The sequence below is a fragment of the Agrilus planipennis genome, unplaced genomic scaffold (assembly GCF_000699045.2).
Source record: "Agrilus planipennis isolate EAB-ADULT unplaced genomic scaffold, Apla_2.0 scaffold41, whole genome shotgun sequence".
Lineage (NCBI taxonomy): Eukaryota > Metazoa > Arthropoda > Insecta > Coleoptera > Buprestidae > Agrilus > Agrilus planipennis.
This window is the reverse complement of record NW_020442445.1, coordinates 1,423,137-1,441,134: the sequence shown is the minus strand read 5'-3', so window position 1 is coordinate 1,441,134 and position 17,998 is coordinate 1,423,137. Positions and strand designations below refer to the sequence as shown.

General features: G+C 33.1%; 2 protein-coding genes across 3 annotated transcripts in view; one reads left to right on the top strand and one right to left on the bottom strand.

The window, feature by feature from the left end:
- LOC108733576 (protein transport protein SEC31-like) overlaps nucleotides 1–17,998 on the bottom strand; it is a 260,375-nt gene that overhangs the window by 66,037 nt on the left and 176,340 nt on the right. Inside the window, exon 1 of one of the 2 annotated variants that reach the window (XM_025980439.1) lies at nucleotides 12,059–12,578. The exons of the other annotated variant lie outside the window; for it this stretch is intronic. The gene's annotated coding sequence lies outside the window, so the exon portion shown is untranslated. Of the gene's footprint in view, nucleotides 1–12,058; nucleotides 12,579–17,998 lie in introns of those variants that run through there. 2 annotated transcript variants of the gene reach the window in all.
- Nucleotides 12,575–17,998, top strand: part of LOC112906388 (neurogenic locus notch homolog protein 2-like) — a 95,850-nt gene continuing 90,426 nt past the window's right edge. Inside the window, exon 1 of the mRNA XM_025980395.1 lies at nucleotides 12,575–12,584. Coding sequence (XP_025836180.1) covers nucleotides 12,575–12,584 — 10 coding nt within the window. The remainder of the gene's footprint in view (nucleotides 12,585–17,998) is intronic.

The following is a 17,998-nucleotide window of genomic DNA, read 5'->3' as shown; positions in this document are numbered from 1 at the left end:
GAATGAATCACTAATTATTTATTTATTTATATAAAAAATGGTTCACATAAAAGTAAAATTAAAATCTCAAAACTTATCTTTTTAAGGTTCCACACCATTACTTGAAATATGCTCGGAAAATACGGGAAATATCTTCAAGGATCGATTCCTCTGACGAACGAACTACTTACATAACAAGTTTATATGAAACCCTCAGGGAGCGAGTCGAACTCGCAAGTGACCGATCTTTTTGCAGTAAAAGTAATTACCGAAACTATTCTGTGGTATGATATCGTCATAATTTTTGAAAGCATATCCGTTATTAATAAAGACGTAGGTGGAAAACGATGAAGGCGTGCAAAGAAAAATCACCATCTCACACAAAAGGACGACGTAATCAAAAACATAGAGAGAATGCCAACACCTATCTCCTCATAGAATCTCTTAGTTAATTTTATTCCAACATATAACATGAAGTTTATCTTGTCATTTGACTGTTCTTTACATTTTCTAACTAATAAGCTGTATCTCTATGCATCTTTATGTACACAAACAACATTATCGTTTGCTAGATGATAAAATATATGATTGTTTAAACGAAACTCCGTAAGGTCTCCAGCGGTATTATTTACGGATATACGGCGATTTCCGTGAAATTGTAAGGATGGAGAAGGTAACGTCAACTTTTAAAATAACAGTTGTTTAAAAATATGGATTAGATAAAGGACGTTCTTATTTCTGCTGCAAACTGCATTGGCCATTTCATTGTTAATTTATATGGTACATTTGAATTTAAGTTCGTAATACTTGCTAGAAGACGATCAAATCAAGACCGCAACTGGTTTTCTTCAGTTCTGTAATCTCAAACTCATAAAAAGGATGAGATAATGAACATATATATTTTTGAAAGATATTATTGTTTGGTTTTCATAAAACATATTTATTATTTATAGAATATCCACAATTATTTCGACAGAATCCAGTAGTTAAGATCATTGTATTGAAATGTTTAGGAGGTGGTTAGAAAGAAATAAGCTGATATTAGAAAAGTAGGAGAACAAGGGACGCTGTGATAGATTCGGGTCTCTCACAGAGAGACTAAATGAATAAAACTGAAAAATTGAGAGACTGGAGTCTCTCGTAGAAAGACTGGGATCTCTGAAATATGTTGAACTTCGAAAATTTTAACCATGTCTACCGGACACCACTTATTGAGAGATTCGAGTCTCTCGTTCAGAGATTCGAGTCTCTCGTTCAGAGACTGGATACAAAATGAGGATCTCTTTATGAGCGACTCGAGTCTCTTGTTCAGAGACGCTAAACAGTTTTCTTTTGACAGTCTCTCTCAGCGAGACCAGAGAGACTCGAGTGTTGCTTTCAGAGACTCTAAGAGACTGAACATTTTTATTTCGGGAGTTTTCTGAGAATACTCCTGCTTAGAGCAAATTGAAAAGATAGAAAGACGTGAACTTTAGTAGTTTCTGTTGTCGAATTAGACTCAAAGTCTACTTACACGTAGACTGCTTTTTGAAAATTTTGGGATTGCTAGCGAAGAACTAGATCAACAGTTTCACCAAGATGCGAAAGAAGTGGAAAGTAGATAGCAAAGTCAGATTAAAATAAATCAAATCGCTAACTACAACTCGAACGAATACACCTCATATTTTTTTATATCTCTTTATAATTTAGCTTTTTAAATATTTCTAACGTGATGAACATAAATTCAGATTTAATATATGGACTACAAAGCGCCTTAAAATGGCTAGAGAAACGGAGAAAGCTCTTTATGGTCAAATATTGCAAGTTTGCATGTGTGTGTCACTTTATTAAACAGTTTTTTTGACAATCTCTCTCAGTGACACCAGAGAGACTCGATAAGAGACGGAGACTCGAGTCTCGCTTTCAAAGACTCTGAGAGACTGAACATTTTTATCTCGAGACAAGCAGTTTGAATATTTTATGAGTCCTTGTGTTCTGTTTAATTTTTTATTTGATTAAACACATACATTTACCAAATCATCCGCTCCACAATGCATTTTATTACAATTAAACTGCGGAATGCCGCGATTTGAAAAACTTCCTGATGCCCCACAACTATCCAGCCTTGCAGAATTCTCTTGCACTAATTTAGTAAATCATCGTTGCGTTTCAATTCGAATTCCAACGATGGAGGAAAATATGCCTTGTGTTTTTGTTTCACCAACAATTTATTTATAGGCCATTAATGGGAGTTGAACGCAAAGTATGACGCGTCAATAATGCCGCTTTGCGAATCCCTTGTAAGAAACTATAGGTGCATTTGGCCTGCAGCCAAAGTAGCTTCATATTAAGTACACAAAAGGTTTTCATTACGAACTTATCCATCACTTTTAACAAGCCATAATGACTATCCATCACCTAATCTGAAATGTATGACAAAGCATAAAGCTGCCTACGAACAATTTTTTGATACACTAGTTATACTCGTACACTCAACAACACTTAGCCAACATACAGATACTTATAACACAATCTCAGGAAATCTTTGTAGATTATATACAAGAACAAAAGAGAATGCGCTTGGAGGAAGAAAGATACCTCTTTTTTTAGTCAATTTCTACAACTATAATATACGATAATACTCAGAACTTATGCGATTATAGATAGCCCGATTAACAAGCAAATTATCTTGACCTTGTATTCCACTAAAAGAGTGGGCGGGGGCGAAAGGGTTAAGGCTCAGGGGGAGGAGGTTAAAAACAAATAATAACAAAGAAACTAATTTAACCTAACCTAAATCTAATTAATTCCTTATTCATACCTATAAAGATATTTTGGATAGTTATATATGCATTTGAAAAATTTGAATAAAAAAATGTTACCCTAATACAATAATGACCACTGTGCCTTTGCCGAAGAAGATGGCATGTTCTTAAAATAATATTTACCTTTTCGAAAATTCAAGAACTCATATTATTTGCAGACACTTTCCTGATTCTTGTTACATTCATTTACATTAGAGATTTTTGCCATTGTGGTTAGAGTTGACAGATATAATTAACACATTTGTTTGTCGCCATGTTTGAAGAAGGACTTTAGCGAGCAAGGAATTTTGCAAAGAGACAGTGAACTATTGAAACCGTTTTCATTAAAAAATGTAAATACTGAAAAATTGATGGTAAATTTGTTTACTATTATAACTTCTTCCTACGCTTTAGAAGAAAAACTTAAAAAAAAAGCGGACATAAATGAAAGAAAATGTAAATGTACCTAATATTTATTTGGACAATGCAATTTACTAATTTTTTGGACCAATTAGCCCTTAACAAATCATAAACATGTGGTAAATTTGATACGATCCTGTAGTTACAATTAGTCGAAGATTTTTGGTTATTAGGGGGAAAACTCGAAAAAACTCCGAAATTACCAACTAATATATCCAAAAATTATTATTATCTTCAGGTAGTGCTGACAAAACAGACTTTTGTAGTTTATTTTTGAAAATAAAGCAGTAAATTTGCAACTTCTTTGTAATAATGTGTTCTTTATCTTTTAATTTTACATATACATATCAAAAATATCAGTAGGTGTCAATACCTTCTCTCAATAGAACTACCAAGTAAAAGTATCGATAGATACACGGTGTCGTTTTATACCTACATAATACTCATGAGGTCTAGTAACCTTCTGCTTTCGGTGGATGATATTTCCTGGAACCCTACGCATTTATTCAACGATTGTATCATTGTGACATATCAAAGAAATAAATCGCCTTTTTGATTTTCTTCAATAATGAGTTAAATAAAAAATTTTTAGGTGCAATTTTTCTGATCAAACTTACCATTAAAGGTCAATGTTTGAGTTTGTGGAACTTGAAAATTAACGGTTGTTTTAGTAAAAGCGGTTGGATGAGAAACTGCGGGCATATTTAATAAAGAAGGATCATTATCAAAGACGACAAGAACAAATGTGATGGAAAATCAGTGAGGCGGACTGGAGAATCCGATTGGCTCGTATAAATTTTTCGCCCGGATCGGAGGTCGTTGTCGAACACAAATATTGATGTTGGTAAGCATTAATTTACATAGAAAGAAATTTCAACCGACAACTTTAACTCTTAATGTTGTTGAGGACGTTGTAACGAAGAATTCTTGCACGTAATTATACGAAAATTTAGCATCAAGTTATATAAAAAAGAAAGATGATTGAATACTACATACAAGCCAATTCAACATCGTAGCTTTACATATTTCTTAAACGAAATGGGGAAATTATAGAAAAAACAAATATACTATTAATTCATGAAAACGGAAAATTCAAGTTAATTGACATGAAGCGGCAATAGTAGTACATTTTACTTTTTGAAGAAAGGGATGACACTACAGGAGAAGACATACGGGTTCAAATAGATACAAATAAAATTCAGGTGTATATTATGCGTAATTTCCCATGCATATGTAGTTTTTAAAATTCCAAAACGAAACCTTAAGACAAAAATGTTTTGAATAAGTCATTTGACAACTTACCGCAGTTGTCTGTTCTGTTCTGCTTTCAGAAATTTTGAAGTACATAGCTGTAAGACGGTAAAGTTTTCTATCCTTTTAGCAAAACTCTGTGTATCATAAATCAATTTCATATGAAAATAATACTTCTGACACTACGTTTCTTTATTGTCACTTGCAAGCCAATAAAGAAATTCAAAGAACAAAACATGGAAGACACTTAGGATTATAATTTTGGCGAATCATCTTGTATAGATACATGTTTATAANCGTACAACGCCGTGCTCCAAACATCTTTAACAACCTTTTTCGAATTTCTAAATTAACCGTTCGCGAGCATAGAAGTGAAATTCAATTATACAGAAATAAAAAGTACATCTTTCCTTTCAGGTGATTTCACTACAACAAAACTAGAAAAATAAGAACACGGGAAAAAAGCAAGAAAGTTGGATACACCAGATCACGGGCCCAGGAAAAATTTCAAGAATGTATTCCACATTCTTGCAATTTTAACATGGACAAGGAAAAAAAAGGAAAAAGAAAGGGAAAAAAACGAAGTGCACGATTTGACACATAGAAAAGGGAAGAGAGAAGAACCAACGAACGCATACACATCTAATGTAAATAAGAATAATAAATATTTGTTAATAAAGCAATTATCTATCTATCTATTTACATAGTACTCAATGAATTTATTGTACTGTATTTGATGTAAAATAGTTTTATGTTTAAAAAAAACTTACTGTAAAATTTACAATCTTTACTTGATTGTACTAACAATACCAATTCTAGGTAATATTCATGTCACCAAACAGAAAATGTTCGCAAAATTACTACTAAAATCTGAATATAATGTATCAAGATCAAGTTGTTATCCTTTCCTTATCATGGATTTCTAATGCCTAAAATACCCGACAGTGTTGAAGATCCTTAGCGAACAGAATATTTATTAGCACAATACTTTTTGTTTTATATTATTTTAAAAACAATTGAATTGTGAATGCAATGGATTTTCGGGTTGACGCATTAAAAAAAGAACTTCTTAATGAATATGATTTATAGAATGAATCACAAAAACTCCTGAAGAAATCACATAATTGTGTTAGCCTTACGCTGAAGACACCGAGTTTTCTGACACTTAAGTTTTAAAAAAATGGGACTTATCCTCCTATCAAAGTATCAAATAATTGCTGTAAAGGCCTTAAAAAATTATAATTGTGCATAAGTAACCCAAAATTTGTAAAGATTAGAAATGAGGATGAGATATTGCGTATGATAACAAAAGGCTCTACGGATGTCAATAAGGAAAGAAATATAAGATGGTAGATAGATATAAGCAAGAGGCGTGTTAGCCGTAGAAACAGAAATAATAAGGAAAACTTAGATTAGATTAGATACTGTTTGCAAATAGTCAAGAATGTGTAATGTTTTTGGGAAATGCGAAGATTGGATCAGAGTATAGGTACGTGTCTAACCCTATGGTGAATTCATTCAAAGCTTAAAATATTAAAAAAATATTTGTGGAAATTTCAATTTTGTTCATAGACTTTTGAAGTATTTATTTGATAGTGGTACCTGTCCGACCAGAGTTTTCGGATTAACCCTATGGTGATGAATTAATTAAACACTTAAAATATTAAAAACATATTTGTACAAACTTTAAAGATCTGATGGCTTATAAAAATATAAAATACTATGAAAAAGTTGTCACTAATGTGGTTTTCCATTCCAATAAAATCTGCAGGTAATTCTACATTTAATACGTTGTGAAAACAAATAAATTCCAGTCAATGTTTGTCCCTCCTACACATGTCTAGACGATTTCCTTGTTTCAAACGAATATATTTTACCAATATTCTGGTGCCCATTGTTTATATTTACCTTCGGTGTCTTATTAGACACCATTTATTTAAAACAGGTCGCAGATGTCCTCGGAACGCGTTATTCGAGTACATTTGCTGCTTTTCTTTAGCTATATATTAAATAGCATTGTTTCATAGATTTATGGTGACCGTTAATGTCTAGTCCATGTGCATGACCTATAACCTAATCCTATAAAGCTTGGGGATTCTTAATTTTCCTTTTATTCTTCTCAGCATTTAAAATCATTGATGATGTAACAGAATTTCCTAGCAGTAATAAATGAAACCGAAAGTGATGATGAATATAATAAGTATAGTTTATTTTCAGCGTTCATAAGGAAATAATGAAATGAATCATGATTATCAAAAATTATCTCGAATATAATTTTCTACAAAATTATAATTGGTTCTAATGGACGACATCATACTATAATATTACATTACACGTTCAAGAAAAGCTATTTATGATCCTGACATGTTTTCCTAAAAAGTATTTAACTTTCTATACTTTCTACAATTATTATATTTTCCTTTTATGGTTAATAATTTAATAAATAATAAGGGTTAAAACAGGTAATAATGGCAAGCGTTATTTATTCTACAGAAGTGACGAAAGCAAAACAATAATTAATCCTTAATATAAAACAGATGTGTGTACCGAACAAACAAAACTATTTAATTAATTAGGTGGCGCAAAAAAAAATTAAACGTTTTTGCCCTCCAAATTGCGGAAATGTCAAAGTAATGTCGGTGTCGTCAGATGTTAGCTATACGAATAAATAACCATTCCTTGGTGATCGCTAAACAAACGCCCATGCAAATATCCCACGACTTCGTTTTGCATATTATTTCGAAGCAAGTTTGAAAACAAATATTGCCAACTCGAGATAAAAATGTTCAGTCTCTCAGAGTCTCTGAAAGCGAGACTCGAGTCTCTCTGGTCTCGCTGAGAGAGACTGTCAAAAAAAAACTGTTTAGCGTCTCTGAACGAGAGACTCGAGTCGCTCATAGAGAGATCCTTATTTCGTATCCAGTCTCTGAACGAGAGACTCGAGTCGCTCATAGAGAGATCCTTATTTCGTATCCAGTCTCTGTACGAGAGACTCGAATCTCTCAATAAGTGGTGTCTCGATAGGCATGGTTAAAATTTTCTAAAAGTTCAACATATTTCAGAGATTCCAGTCTTTCTACGAGAGACTCGAGTCTCTCAATTTTTCAGTTTTATTCATTCAGTCTCTCTGTGAGAGACTTGAATCTCTGAATTAACAATTTTGTCGTTCGAGTCTCTCATATAGAGACTGTGAGAGATCCATAAAAACATAGAGACTGTGAGAGACGCTCTCAGAGACGGTGAAAGACTCTGGAAGACTGAGAGACTGGAGAGAGACTGAAAAGTTTTGTCTAGGGAAGTATTTTCATTTTACAAATGCTTTGTCCTATGAAAATAAAGCAATTTACAATTTTCCCAAAATTGCTTCATTTTAAATTAACAAAAAAAAAAAGGAAATAAGAAAAATTGAAAGAAATAACTTTAAGAATTCTGAGTAAAAATAATAGGCATGTTTAACTAGAATTGATAGATAATACTTAACAAAAATATCAAGGTGGCATTTCATACATTTAAAATAATTTTACATTATCAAATAAAGTTAATAACTGAATAATAAATTGGCTTTGTATTTTCCTAAGACATGCATCACGTATTGCATATTACATTATTTTCAGAAATGATTTTAAAATTACGAAACATTGCGGTTAAACATCACATTAGATAAAATATCCAATTATATGAAAAGATATTTTGTTATTTAAACACACAATGGCACAGTCGTTTTGTTTACAGATTGACTCAGAATGTTGTCATAAAGAAGAGACATACCAATTTAGAAATACTCATTCGTTGCTCACAATTATTTTATTCTACTTCCTTAATTTGAAATGAGAAACGTTTTAGTTTTATAAATTACAAAAATAATTTTAAATATTTTCAAAACTAAAATGAAATTACAACGGTCAATTAAATTGACTTTCTTAATGGTTACAAAGTGGTCGTTTTCTGAAGAATGCCATTATGACTTTAAAAAATGTTATTTATTATGAATATTGTTACAGTAGAGAATAAAGGGCATTAGTTGTAATAATACCCTAGTGCTTTTATTGTCCAAAAATGTGCAATGGAAAATAATTTTATTCTGCATAAAGTCTTTATGAGAGAGATTAAGTAGTAACATTCTAACTGGACTACAACGATAGAACCCAAACAATAGCCCTAGACAAAAATTTTCAGTCTCTCTTCAGTCTTTCAGAGTCTTTCAGCGTCTCTGAGAGCGTCTCTCACAGTCTTTTACAGTCTCTCAGTTATTGCCTAGGTGTTTTTATGGATCTCTCACAGTCTCTGTATGAGAGACTCGAACGATAAAATTGTTAATTCAGAGATTCGAGTTTGAATGAATAAAACTGAAAAATTGAGAGACTCGAGTCACTCGTAGAAAGACTGGGATCTCTGAAATATGTTGAACTTTTTAAATTTTAACCATGTTTATCGAGACACCACTTGTTGAGAGATTCGGGTCTCTCGTTCAGAGATTCGAGTCTCTCGTTTAGAGACTATACAAAATGAGGGTCTCTTTATGAGCGACTCGAGTCTCTCGTTCAGAAACGCTAAACAGTTTTTTTGACAGTCTCTCTCAGCGAGACCAGAGAGACGAAGACTCGAGTCTCGCTTTCAGAGACTCTGAGAGACTGAACTTTTTCATCTCGGGAGTTTTCTCGGAATACTCCTGCTTAGAGTAAATTAAAAAGATAAAAAGACGTGAACTTTAGTAGTTTCTGTTGTCGAATGAGACTCAAAATCTACTTACACGTAGACTCCTTTTTGAAAATTTTGGGATTGCTAGCGAAGAACTAGATCAACAGTTTCACCAAGATGCGAAAGAAGTGGAAAGTAGATAGCAAAGTCAGATTAAAATAAATCAAATCGCTAACTACAACTCGAACGAATACACCTCATATTTTTTTATATCTCTTTATAATTTAGCTTTTTAAATATTTCTAACGTGATGAACATAAATTCAGATTTAATATATGGACTACAAAGCGCCTTAAAATGGCTAGAGAAACGGAGAAAGCTCTTTATGGTCAAATATTGCAAGTTTGCATGTGTGTGTCACTTTATTAAACAGTTTTTTTGACAATCTCTCTCAGTGACACCAGAGAGACTCGATAAGAGACGGAGACTCGAGTCTCGCTTTCAAAGACTCTGAGAGACTGAACATTTTTATCTCGAGACAAGCAGTTTGAATATTTTATGAGTCCTTGTGTTCTGTTTAATTTTTTATTTGATTAAACACATACATTTACCAAATCATCCGCTCCACAATGCATTTTATTACAATTAAACTGCGGAATGCCGCGATTTGAAAAACTTCCTGATGCCCCACAACTATCCAGCCTTGCAGAATTCTCTTGCACTAATTTAGTAAATCATCGTTGCGTTTCAATTCGAATTCCAACGATGGAGGAAAATATGCCTTGTGTTTTTGTTTCACCAACAATTTATTTATAGGCCATTAATGGGAGTTGAACGCAAAGTATGACGCGTCAATAATGCCGCTTTGCGAATCCCTTGTAAGAAACTATAGGTGCATTTGGCCTGCAGCCAAAGTAGCTTCATATTAAGTACACAAAAGGTTTTCATTACGAACTTATCCATCACTTTTAACAAGCCATAATGACTATCCATCACCTAATCTGAAATGTATGACAAAGCATAAAGCTGCCTACGAACAATTTTTTGATACACTAGTTATACTCGTACACTCAACAACACTTAGCCAACATACAGATACTTATAACACAATCTCAGGAAATCTTTGTAGATTATATACAAGAACAAAAGAGAATGCGCTTGGAGGAAGAAAGATACCTCTTTTTTTAGTCAATTTCTACAACTATAATATACGATAATACTCAGAACTTATGCGATTATAGATAGCCCGATTAACAAGCAAATTATCTTGACCTTGTATTCCACTAAAAGAGTGGGCGGGGGCGAAAGGGTTAAGGCTCAGGGGGAGGAGGTTAAAAACAAATAATAACAAAGAAACTAATTTAACCTAACCTAAATCTAATTAATTCCTTATTCATACCTATAAAGATATTTTGGATAGTTATATATGCATTTGAAAAATTTGAATAAAAAAATGTTACCCTAATACAATAATGACCACTGTGCCTTTGCCGAAGAAGATGGCATGTTCTTAAAATAATATTTACCTTTTCGAAAATTCAAGAACTCATATTATTTGCAGACACTTTCCTGATTCTTGTTACATTCATTTACATTAGAGATTTTTGCCATTGTGGTTAGAGTTGACAGATATAATTAACACATTTGTTTGTCGCCATGTTTGAAGAAGGACTTTAGCGAGCAAGGAATTTTGCAAAGAGACAGTGAACTATTGAAACCGTTTTCATTAAAAAATGTAAATACTGAAAAATTGATGGTAAATTTGTTTACTATTATAACTTCTTCCTACGCTTTAGAAGAAAAACTTAAAAAAAAAGCGGACATAAATGAAAGAAAATGTAAATGTACCTAATATTTATTTGGACAATGCAATTTACTAATTTTTTGGACCAATTAGCCCTTAACAAATCATAAACATGTGGTAAATTTGATACGATCCTGTAGTTACAATTAGTCGAAGATTTTTGGTTATTAGGGGGAAAACTCGAAAAAACTCCGAAATTACCAACTAATATATCCAAAAATTATTATTATCTTCAGGTAGTGCTGACAAAACAGACTTTTGTAGTTTATTTTTGAAAATAAAGCAGTAAATTTGCAACTTCTTTGTAATANTACGAATTCAAATTTTTCTTCTGTATATTTGGTTTAAACGGTTTAGTTGAAAAATTAGTTTTACTTATGGTTCTGAAATTTGAATGCACCTATAAAAACTAATGCTTTCAGAATTTTCCATCACTTAAGTCTATACTGTTGTAATGCTAAAACATTTAAGACGTTAAGGAAAATTCAAAGGAGCAATTCTCTTTTTGCATGGAGAGAACGTTCAATCTTGAATTTTCCAGAATTTTCTCGGAGTAACTTCGCGTTTCGTACATTCGACTTTTGGGAATGTCGAATAGTTTACGCAGTGGTAAATAGCATGAAAATCTGTTCAACAGCTTTTAAGTTATATGTGAGCAAAAGGAGGGGGCACAGTTAAGTTACAGATCTTCAGTGTTCACATTATAAAAAATTTCTTTATTTGAACCCATTTTCGAATTTTTGAAAAGTTCGATAATTTTACTCTTTTTTCCAGGTATTCCAGAGAGAGTATTGATCAGTGAAAACTATTCTGAAGATTCGTGGTTTCATAAAGTTGACAGGACGATCGTATAAATCAAATTCATAACATTGGATCCAAGTTTTAAGGATTACTAAAGCCTACGGAATATTAGTAAGTAACGCGCAAGCATCATATTTTGGTTCTCAGTCTTCGTAAGTAAGTAACGAAAGGGTTTATATTATTTCCCCATTGAATCTCGAAGGTTTTTCCAGCTTTTTCCGAATATGTTTTAAGTTTACTCCTAAAATATTTCCTTTTGAAATACGGAACCCTAAAAACATTTCATACTCACAATCTCGCCAAAGAATTACTGTTTAGATATTACAGATACATGCTGGAACATTTAGCCATAAATAAAGCTCATTATATGGTAAATTTAAACCTCTAGTATACACGAAGCTGCTGCAAATCAGCGTCATCGTGTAATCCCAGGCTCTAGGATTTTTTGTTTCCCGAAGGCCGGGTCGCGGCTGGCGCGCTCCAAGAGATCACCGGTGTATGGCGGACGACTCTTGCCTCTACCTAGTCCATCCACATCATCGTCGACTCTTCTTCTTCTGCTACGACACGGCGACTATTGCGAAACAACAACAACAACAACAACTGCAGCACTAGCAGTAGAAGCAGCGGTGACGTCTTCTTGGACTCCTCTTCTTCAGCGTACCTAAAGAGAGAGCTCGCTGACCGTGCAGAAAGAAGTGAGTGACTTGGTTCGCGGCTCGCGAACGTTCGACCAATAGCACGTTTTCCCCACGAGAATACTCAGGCCAAGACGCCGCAAATGGTCTTAGAAGCTTTAGTCTTACTGAAGACTTTGAGTGAGTAGCAGTTAGTGGTATAAGTTGTCGACACAAAAGTGGAGGCCTAGGAGACTTGAAGGCCTTGGCAGCACTCCGCCATGGCGACAGGTAAGTCCACGAGACCGCTTTCCATATGGCGCGCTCCCGCTCCGACAAACTCCTCTAGCTCCTCTGTTTTCCCGAATGTCGTGCGCGCGTATGTCCCGCGAGTGCTGGACAATGCTCATCCCTCAGTGATAATGTGTGCCAATTCGTGACATTCACGGAATTTAAGGTCAGGAACTTGTTACCTCGGTTTAACTATAATTGTACCTACTTTAGAACGTTCCAAACGCCATCGATTGAAACTGAACTGACTCGTTTCGCTAAAAATATCAGTTACGCGGCTTTCTGATCTGTGGACTGTAAAGGCGTTGTGCAAGACGCAAGAGAGACGTGAAACCGCTCCAGTACAACGGTGAAGGGAAATCGAACTGACCAAGTTTGGAATCGAAACTATGTACCTATGACTGGAAGAAAAAACGAATAAAAACCGTTTCGAAACGACCGAATAACGAATATTGATTAGTGATCGCGATTCCTTTTTCGTATATCCTTTTCCTTTCCGACTTTTTCCTTAATATCTAACTGTTCCCGGACATGCCATCCGAGTAGAATAATTAATAGTTTCAAAGAGAAGGAGTTGTTGCAGCCAACAACGCGGAATGCGTTCATTTCCCTTTTCGAGCAATTAAAAAGTGCATGCATTAAACTAAAAATTACTCCAAAACGTCCGTAATTAGTTCGCTGAAACAGTATTAGCCACACGCAACCGTGAAAGCATCATTTACTGCTCGGGGTTCGTCGCTTAGTCGCGCATTGGCATCTCCAACCTAATTGCTCATTAACGACGGCGTTTTGCAATAAAAAAACTTTTTAATCGCTTAATGTAAATTATGAATGTCATGCAACGTTATCGATACCTAACAAAAACAATGCAATTGCACAAGAAACTAGAACCGATTTTGTATTTAAACGACAAGTCGATAGAACGAGTACCTAGTTTTTAAACTTCTGAAGGTTTATTTCGAAAACTGTCATTTAATGTTATAATTAGCTTAATTTTTATCTATTTTTTCTAACATGTGTGCGGTTTTACGTGGTTACAAAACATTTTTTTCTGTCTGTTTCCACAAGGTCGTTCTGCCTTCGTAATCATCTGATGTGTTATTCAATAGAATAATAAACTTAATGGGACTATTTATGAAGTTAGGAACAAATGTTATTCCAAATGCTTTAATTTTACAGAATTTTCGTAGGTAAATCTGACGTATGAAGGCACTTCTTTTTAAAATAATTTGAACTCAAATTAGTTCGCTTATACAAGCCGAATACAATAATTTGTCATTACTTACAATTAACCTCAAATACCATTGTAATTACACTCAAAATAATGGGACAAACAATTAAACGTTTTTCACTTTTACCGATACGGAAACATAGTTGGAACTATAATAAAGAACTTGATGATGTAGTAAAGGTAACTAAAGAATGCTATTATTTCAAATTCATTATCCGTCATCTATCCATTAATTTCAAGTTGTTTGTAGGATATAATTAAAAGGTTTCGAAACGACGGAAATGCGGTTTTAATTTGGAAAAACTACTTTTAAAGAAGCCGTCCGTCTTTAACTAATCGTGCTGGTTTGTATCTTTTTGATGACTAGATTATGAAGATCAAAGTTTTACTAAAGTGGCAAAATCTTTGAATGGTAGACCCGAAGTTAACTGACACATCTGAAGAAGTATTAGATTTTTCGAGAATTATCTCCCTGTAATGCTATCTTTAATTTATCAATTACAATTTTAAAGAAACAAATTATTCTTATTTAACAAAAAGCAATGTACAATAGATCTGGCAATACGATAATACTACAAAATCTTCCCAAAGATCTGCTTGCACATACTTTTCCAGTTTATTTCCTAACAAAAGTCACTTTAGAATCAGCAACAACATAAACCAAGTCGAACAAAGGCGTGTACATACACATAAGTAGTACCTTTACATGTACATACACATTGCCAAGTCCACTAAAAACCAGACATTCAACGTCACAATGTACTTTCTCTTGTGTAGGCGCTAACCCTGCTAAAGACCAACATATGGTTTTAAATTGGTTCATTTGACGGTCTAGTTTTTCCATACGGATTTGTTACTTTCGTCCTTACGAAAGTAATTTGAAAAACAGTTCAAACTGATTCACAAAACATTAGAATAGAATTTTAGACCTGACCTTTAACGTTTTTAGTTCAATTTGCGGTGTATTGTGAAATTTCATAAGAGACCTTCATGTAGAAAACCCACGTGTTTTCTTTTATCGAGTTTCATCGTTCCAAAAACTTTAACTGGCACGACCACTGTATGGTGTATATTGAAATTTTAATGAAAACCTAAAATTTTCATTTGGTATATTTACATGATGTAGGCTGAAGAGATTTGTGGGCATCATACATACTAACATTCATTGTAAAGTATGCCTTATGTGTCTGGAAAATTGCACAATATTTGTTCGAAGCCATCCACGGTTACTGAAGTTGATTATGCAAAATATGAGTAATTTTCTTCGACGTGTGTAGTGTGCAGCCCCACTTGGAAATCAAATAATCAAAATGAACTCGTTCCTTCACCTGATCCTACCGTAACTACCACTAAAAGACTGATGAAAACAAATCATTAACTCATCAAGAGATGAATGTTCAGAAAAACTAAATCGTTTGTAGCATTAATCAAAACTAAATGCTTAATAGAAAAGCAGATTATTGTCTATTGTATTTGCTTGGTATTTTCAAGGAATGGAGTCGATAAACCCGAAATCTTAACAACTTCGGACTTGCAACTGAAATACATATCTCCGAGAATACGATAAATTATGTTTAAAAATTGATGAAAAACAAATCTATATTAATGGAGTCAATTTTTTATTTTATTTTTTGATATAATAATGGACTTTTCAAAAATAGTAATTTATTTCTCATCACTTTATTCATCAGAATCCCCTTAAACCGCTTTCGTATTTAATTATTAAATACATTAATGTTTGTTTTCTCAAAACTAGCTCGTAATGTATTTCCGATACCTTTTTAAATGTTACGTAAAATTCCTATGAATAATTTGCGTATAAATCAGAATTGTTAGCGATGATAAAACTTTTTTCCAACTTTCGCTGCTTTGGGGAACAATAATTTAATTTAATTTATTGCCTTCGTTTTATGAAAGTTTTTAAACAGGTGTTAAACGAATCCTAAAGATAATTAAATAAACTAAACACATAATGTTTTCTTTCACAAATCTATTAGGTAACCCTTTACGAAAATTGGAATACAAAAGATATGTTATAATAGAAATCATAGTGTGTAATGTAGATATGTAAGGATGATATAATTATCGAATTACCAATTACATTACATTAGAATAAAAATTATCCTTAACTTCAAGCAAAATACATAGTTTCTTTTATAATAATTTATGCTTACATATATATTATTAACCGTTACTTTTCTATCTTCAAGCATTTTTAATGGATTTGGCAAAACGTATTGTGCAGGAAGAAAAAAAATATGCGATCACTAATAAATAGTGTTATTAATAATGTACACGAAGTTTCGGGTGATAAATAAAGTTGTGTAAACACGTTGCTTATCCTCAAAGGCACGCGATGAACATTAAAAAAGTTTCTCTCATAGCAACCGAGTAAAAAGTTGGGCGAATATGTTAACGGATTTCGCCTTTTTTAGACGAGTGTGGGCGCATAGCTGCCTCCACGTAGTCGCATAACATTTACCATACGAGTTATTAGTTGCAAGGACAGATACCAACTTTTGTCATCCGTAGTCGTTAAGCGGTAAATTATTTATTTATTTGTTATGAGACTTCTATTAAAAACCAAAATCAAACGATGCCATCGTTATTTATGGAATGTGAAATACATTGGAAGACCAAGAGGAATTTCTAAAGTTGGTCTTCGTAAAATCAAAACGCACTCTGATTAACCGANAAAACATGGAAGACACTTAGGATTATAATTTTGGCGAATCATCTTGTATAGATACATGTTTATAAATAAATCTTTTTTTTTTCCCAAATATTTTAGGTCAACGACCATTCTAACAAACGCTTTATGCTTTACGTGTCAAATTAATTATTCGAAATTAATATAAACGATTTTTCATAAATAAAGATTTCTCAAATTGATTTCATGCCTGCTCTGTTATAAATCCTTTTCAGAAAAAAGTTTCGAACTCCATTAGCTAGAGAGTCCATTGTCCTTAACATAAGCATAAGTGATGATATCTTTTACTGATTAACTGTTGAAAATGACGAAAACATTAACAGTGGGTACATGTTTATTTCAACGATGTGCACAGTAACAATTCGAGGAATTCTTTAGTTTGAATATCATGTAGTGAATGAAGGTGATATACAAATTTTATCACATTTAAAAATTAACCTTGGAAACTACGTGTTTTAAAAAAAAATAAATTTCAAATCTTTCGAAATATTTATAAGGAACATAGAAAAACAGAAGGCGCTAAGAAAACCAATAAGAAATAGGTACGATGGGTTGGTAGGACACCTCAGGAATGCAAGGCTAGTTAGAGACTCATTGGGAGTAAAAACAGGACTTAAGAGTAGATGCAGAACTCGATTAGATTACTATTTACAAAAAGTTAAGGATATGGATGGTTCTAGTTTGAGGGAAGATTACTTCAGCGAAGATTGGTGTGTTCAACTAGTCTGAGGACTTAATTTTATGACGAAGATGATATTGCTAATTGTGAAATGGATTTAAATTAATAATAAAAGAAGTTCGTCGTTGTTGGAAGCATTTATTTGGAATGATTGTTCATTCGAGTGATGCCCTTTGGGCACCTTAAACCGTTAAGCAACACCTGAGAAATTAATGTTTTGTTCGTTCTGTGAACTTGGCAGTAAGAGACGATGTAAAACCGGCAATTTTTCATTTGACCGAACGTAAAGTTAAAATTGATAGGTTTCAACGAACCGATTTCTGATGAGTCCACTTATCGATGTGTAGCGAGGTATTCGAAAATAATTAATCAAGTTCACTTTTATTAAATGTCCGTTCTTAAAATGAATTTAACAGCTAGGTACAAATAATAAAGCGACTACACATATAAAATATACAATACCATTAATAAATACGATGGATGAATGTCATGAAAAATATGAAAAATTTGAACCACTTAACACAACCACTTTTTAACATAAACCGTTTACGGAGTACTGTTTCAAGGATTGTATTTGGGAATCTCGACAAATTTGTTTCGGTACAAAATAAATATAAACAACTATTAAAGTGTGGAATTTAGGGACTAATAAAATTGATATTATATACTTTTACTTGTATGAAATTCCATTCATCATCATCATCATAAGGTCATCAGTCCTAAGACTGGTTGGACACGTACCTCCACTCTTTCCTATCCTGAGCTAAACTTCGCATTTCCCTAAAACTAGAACA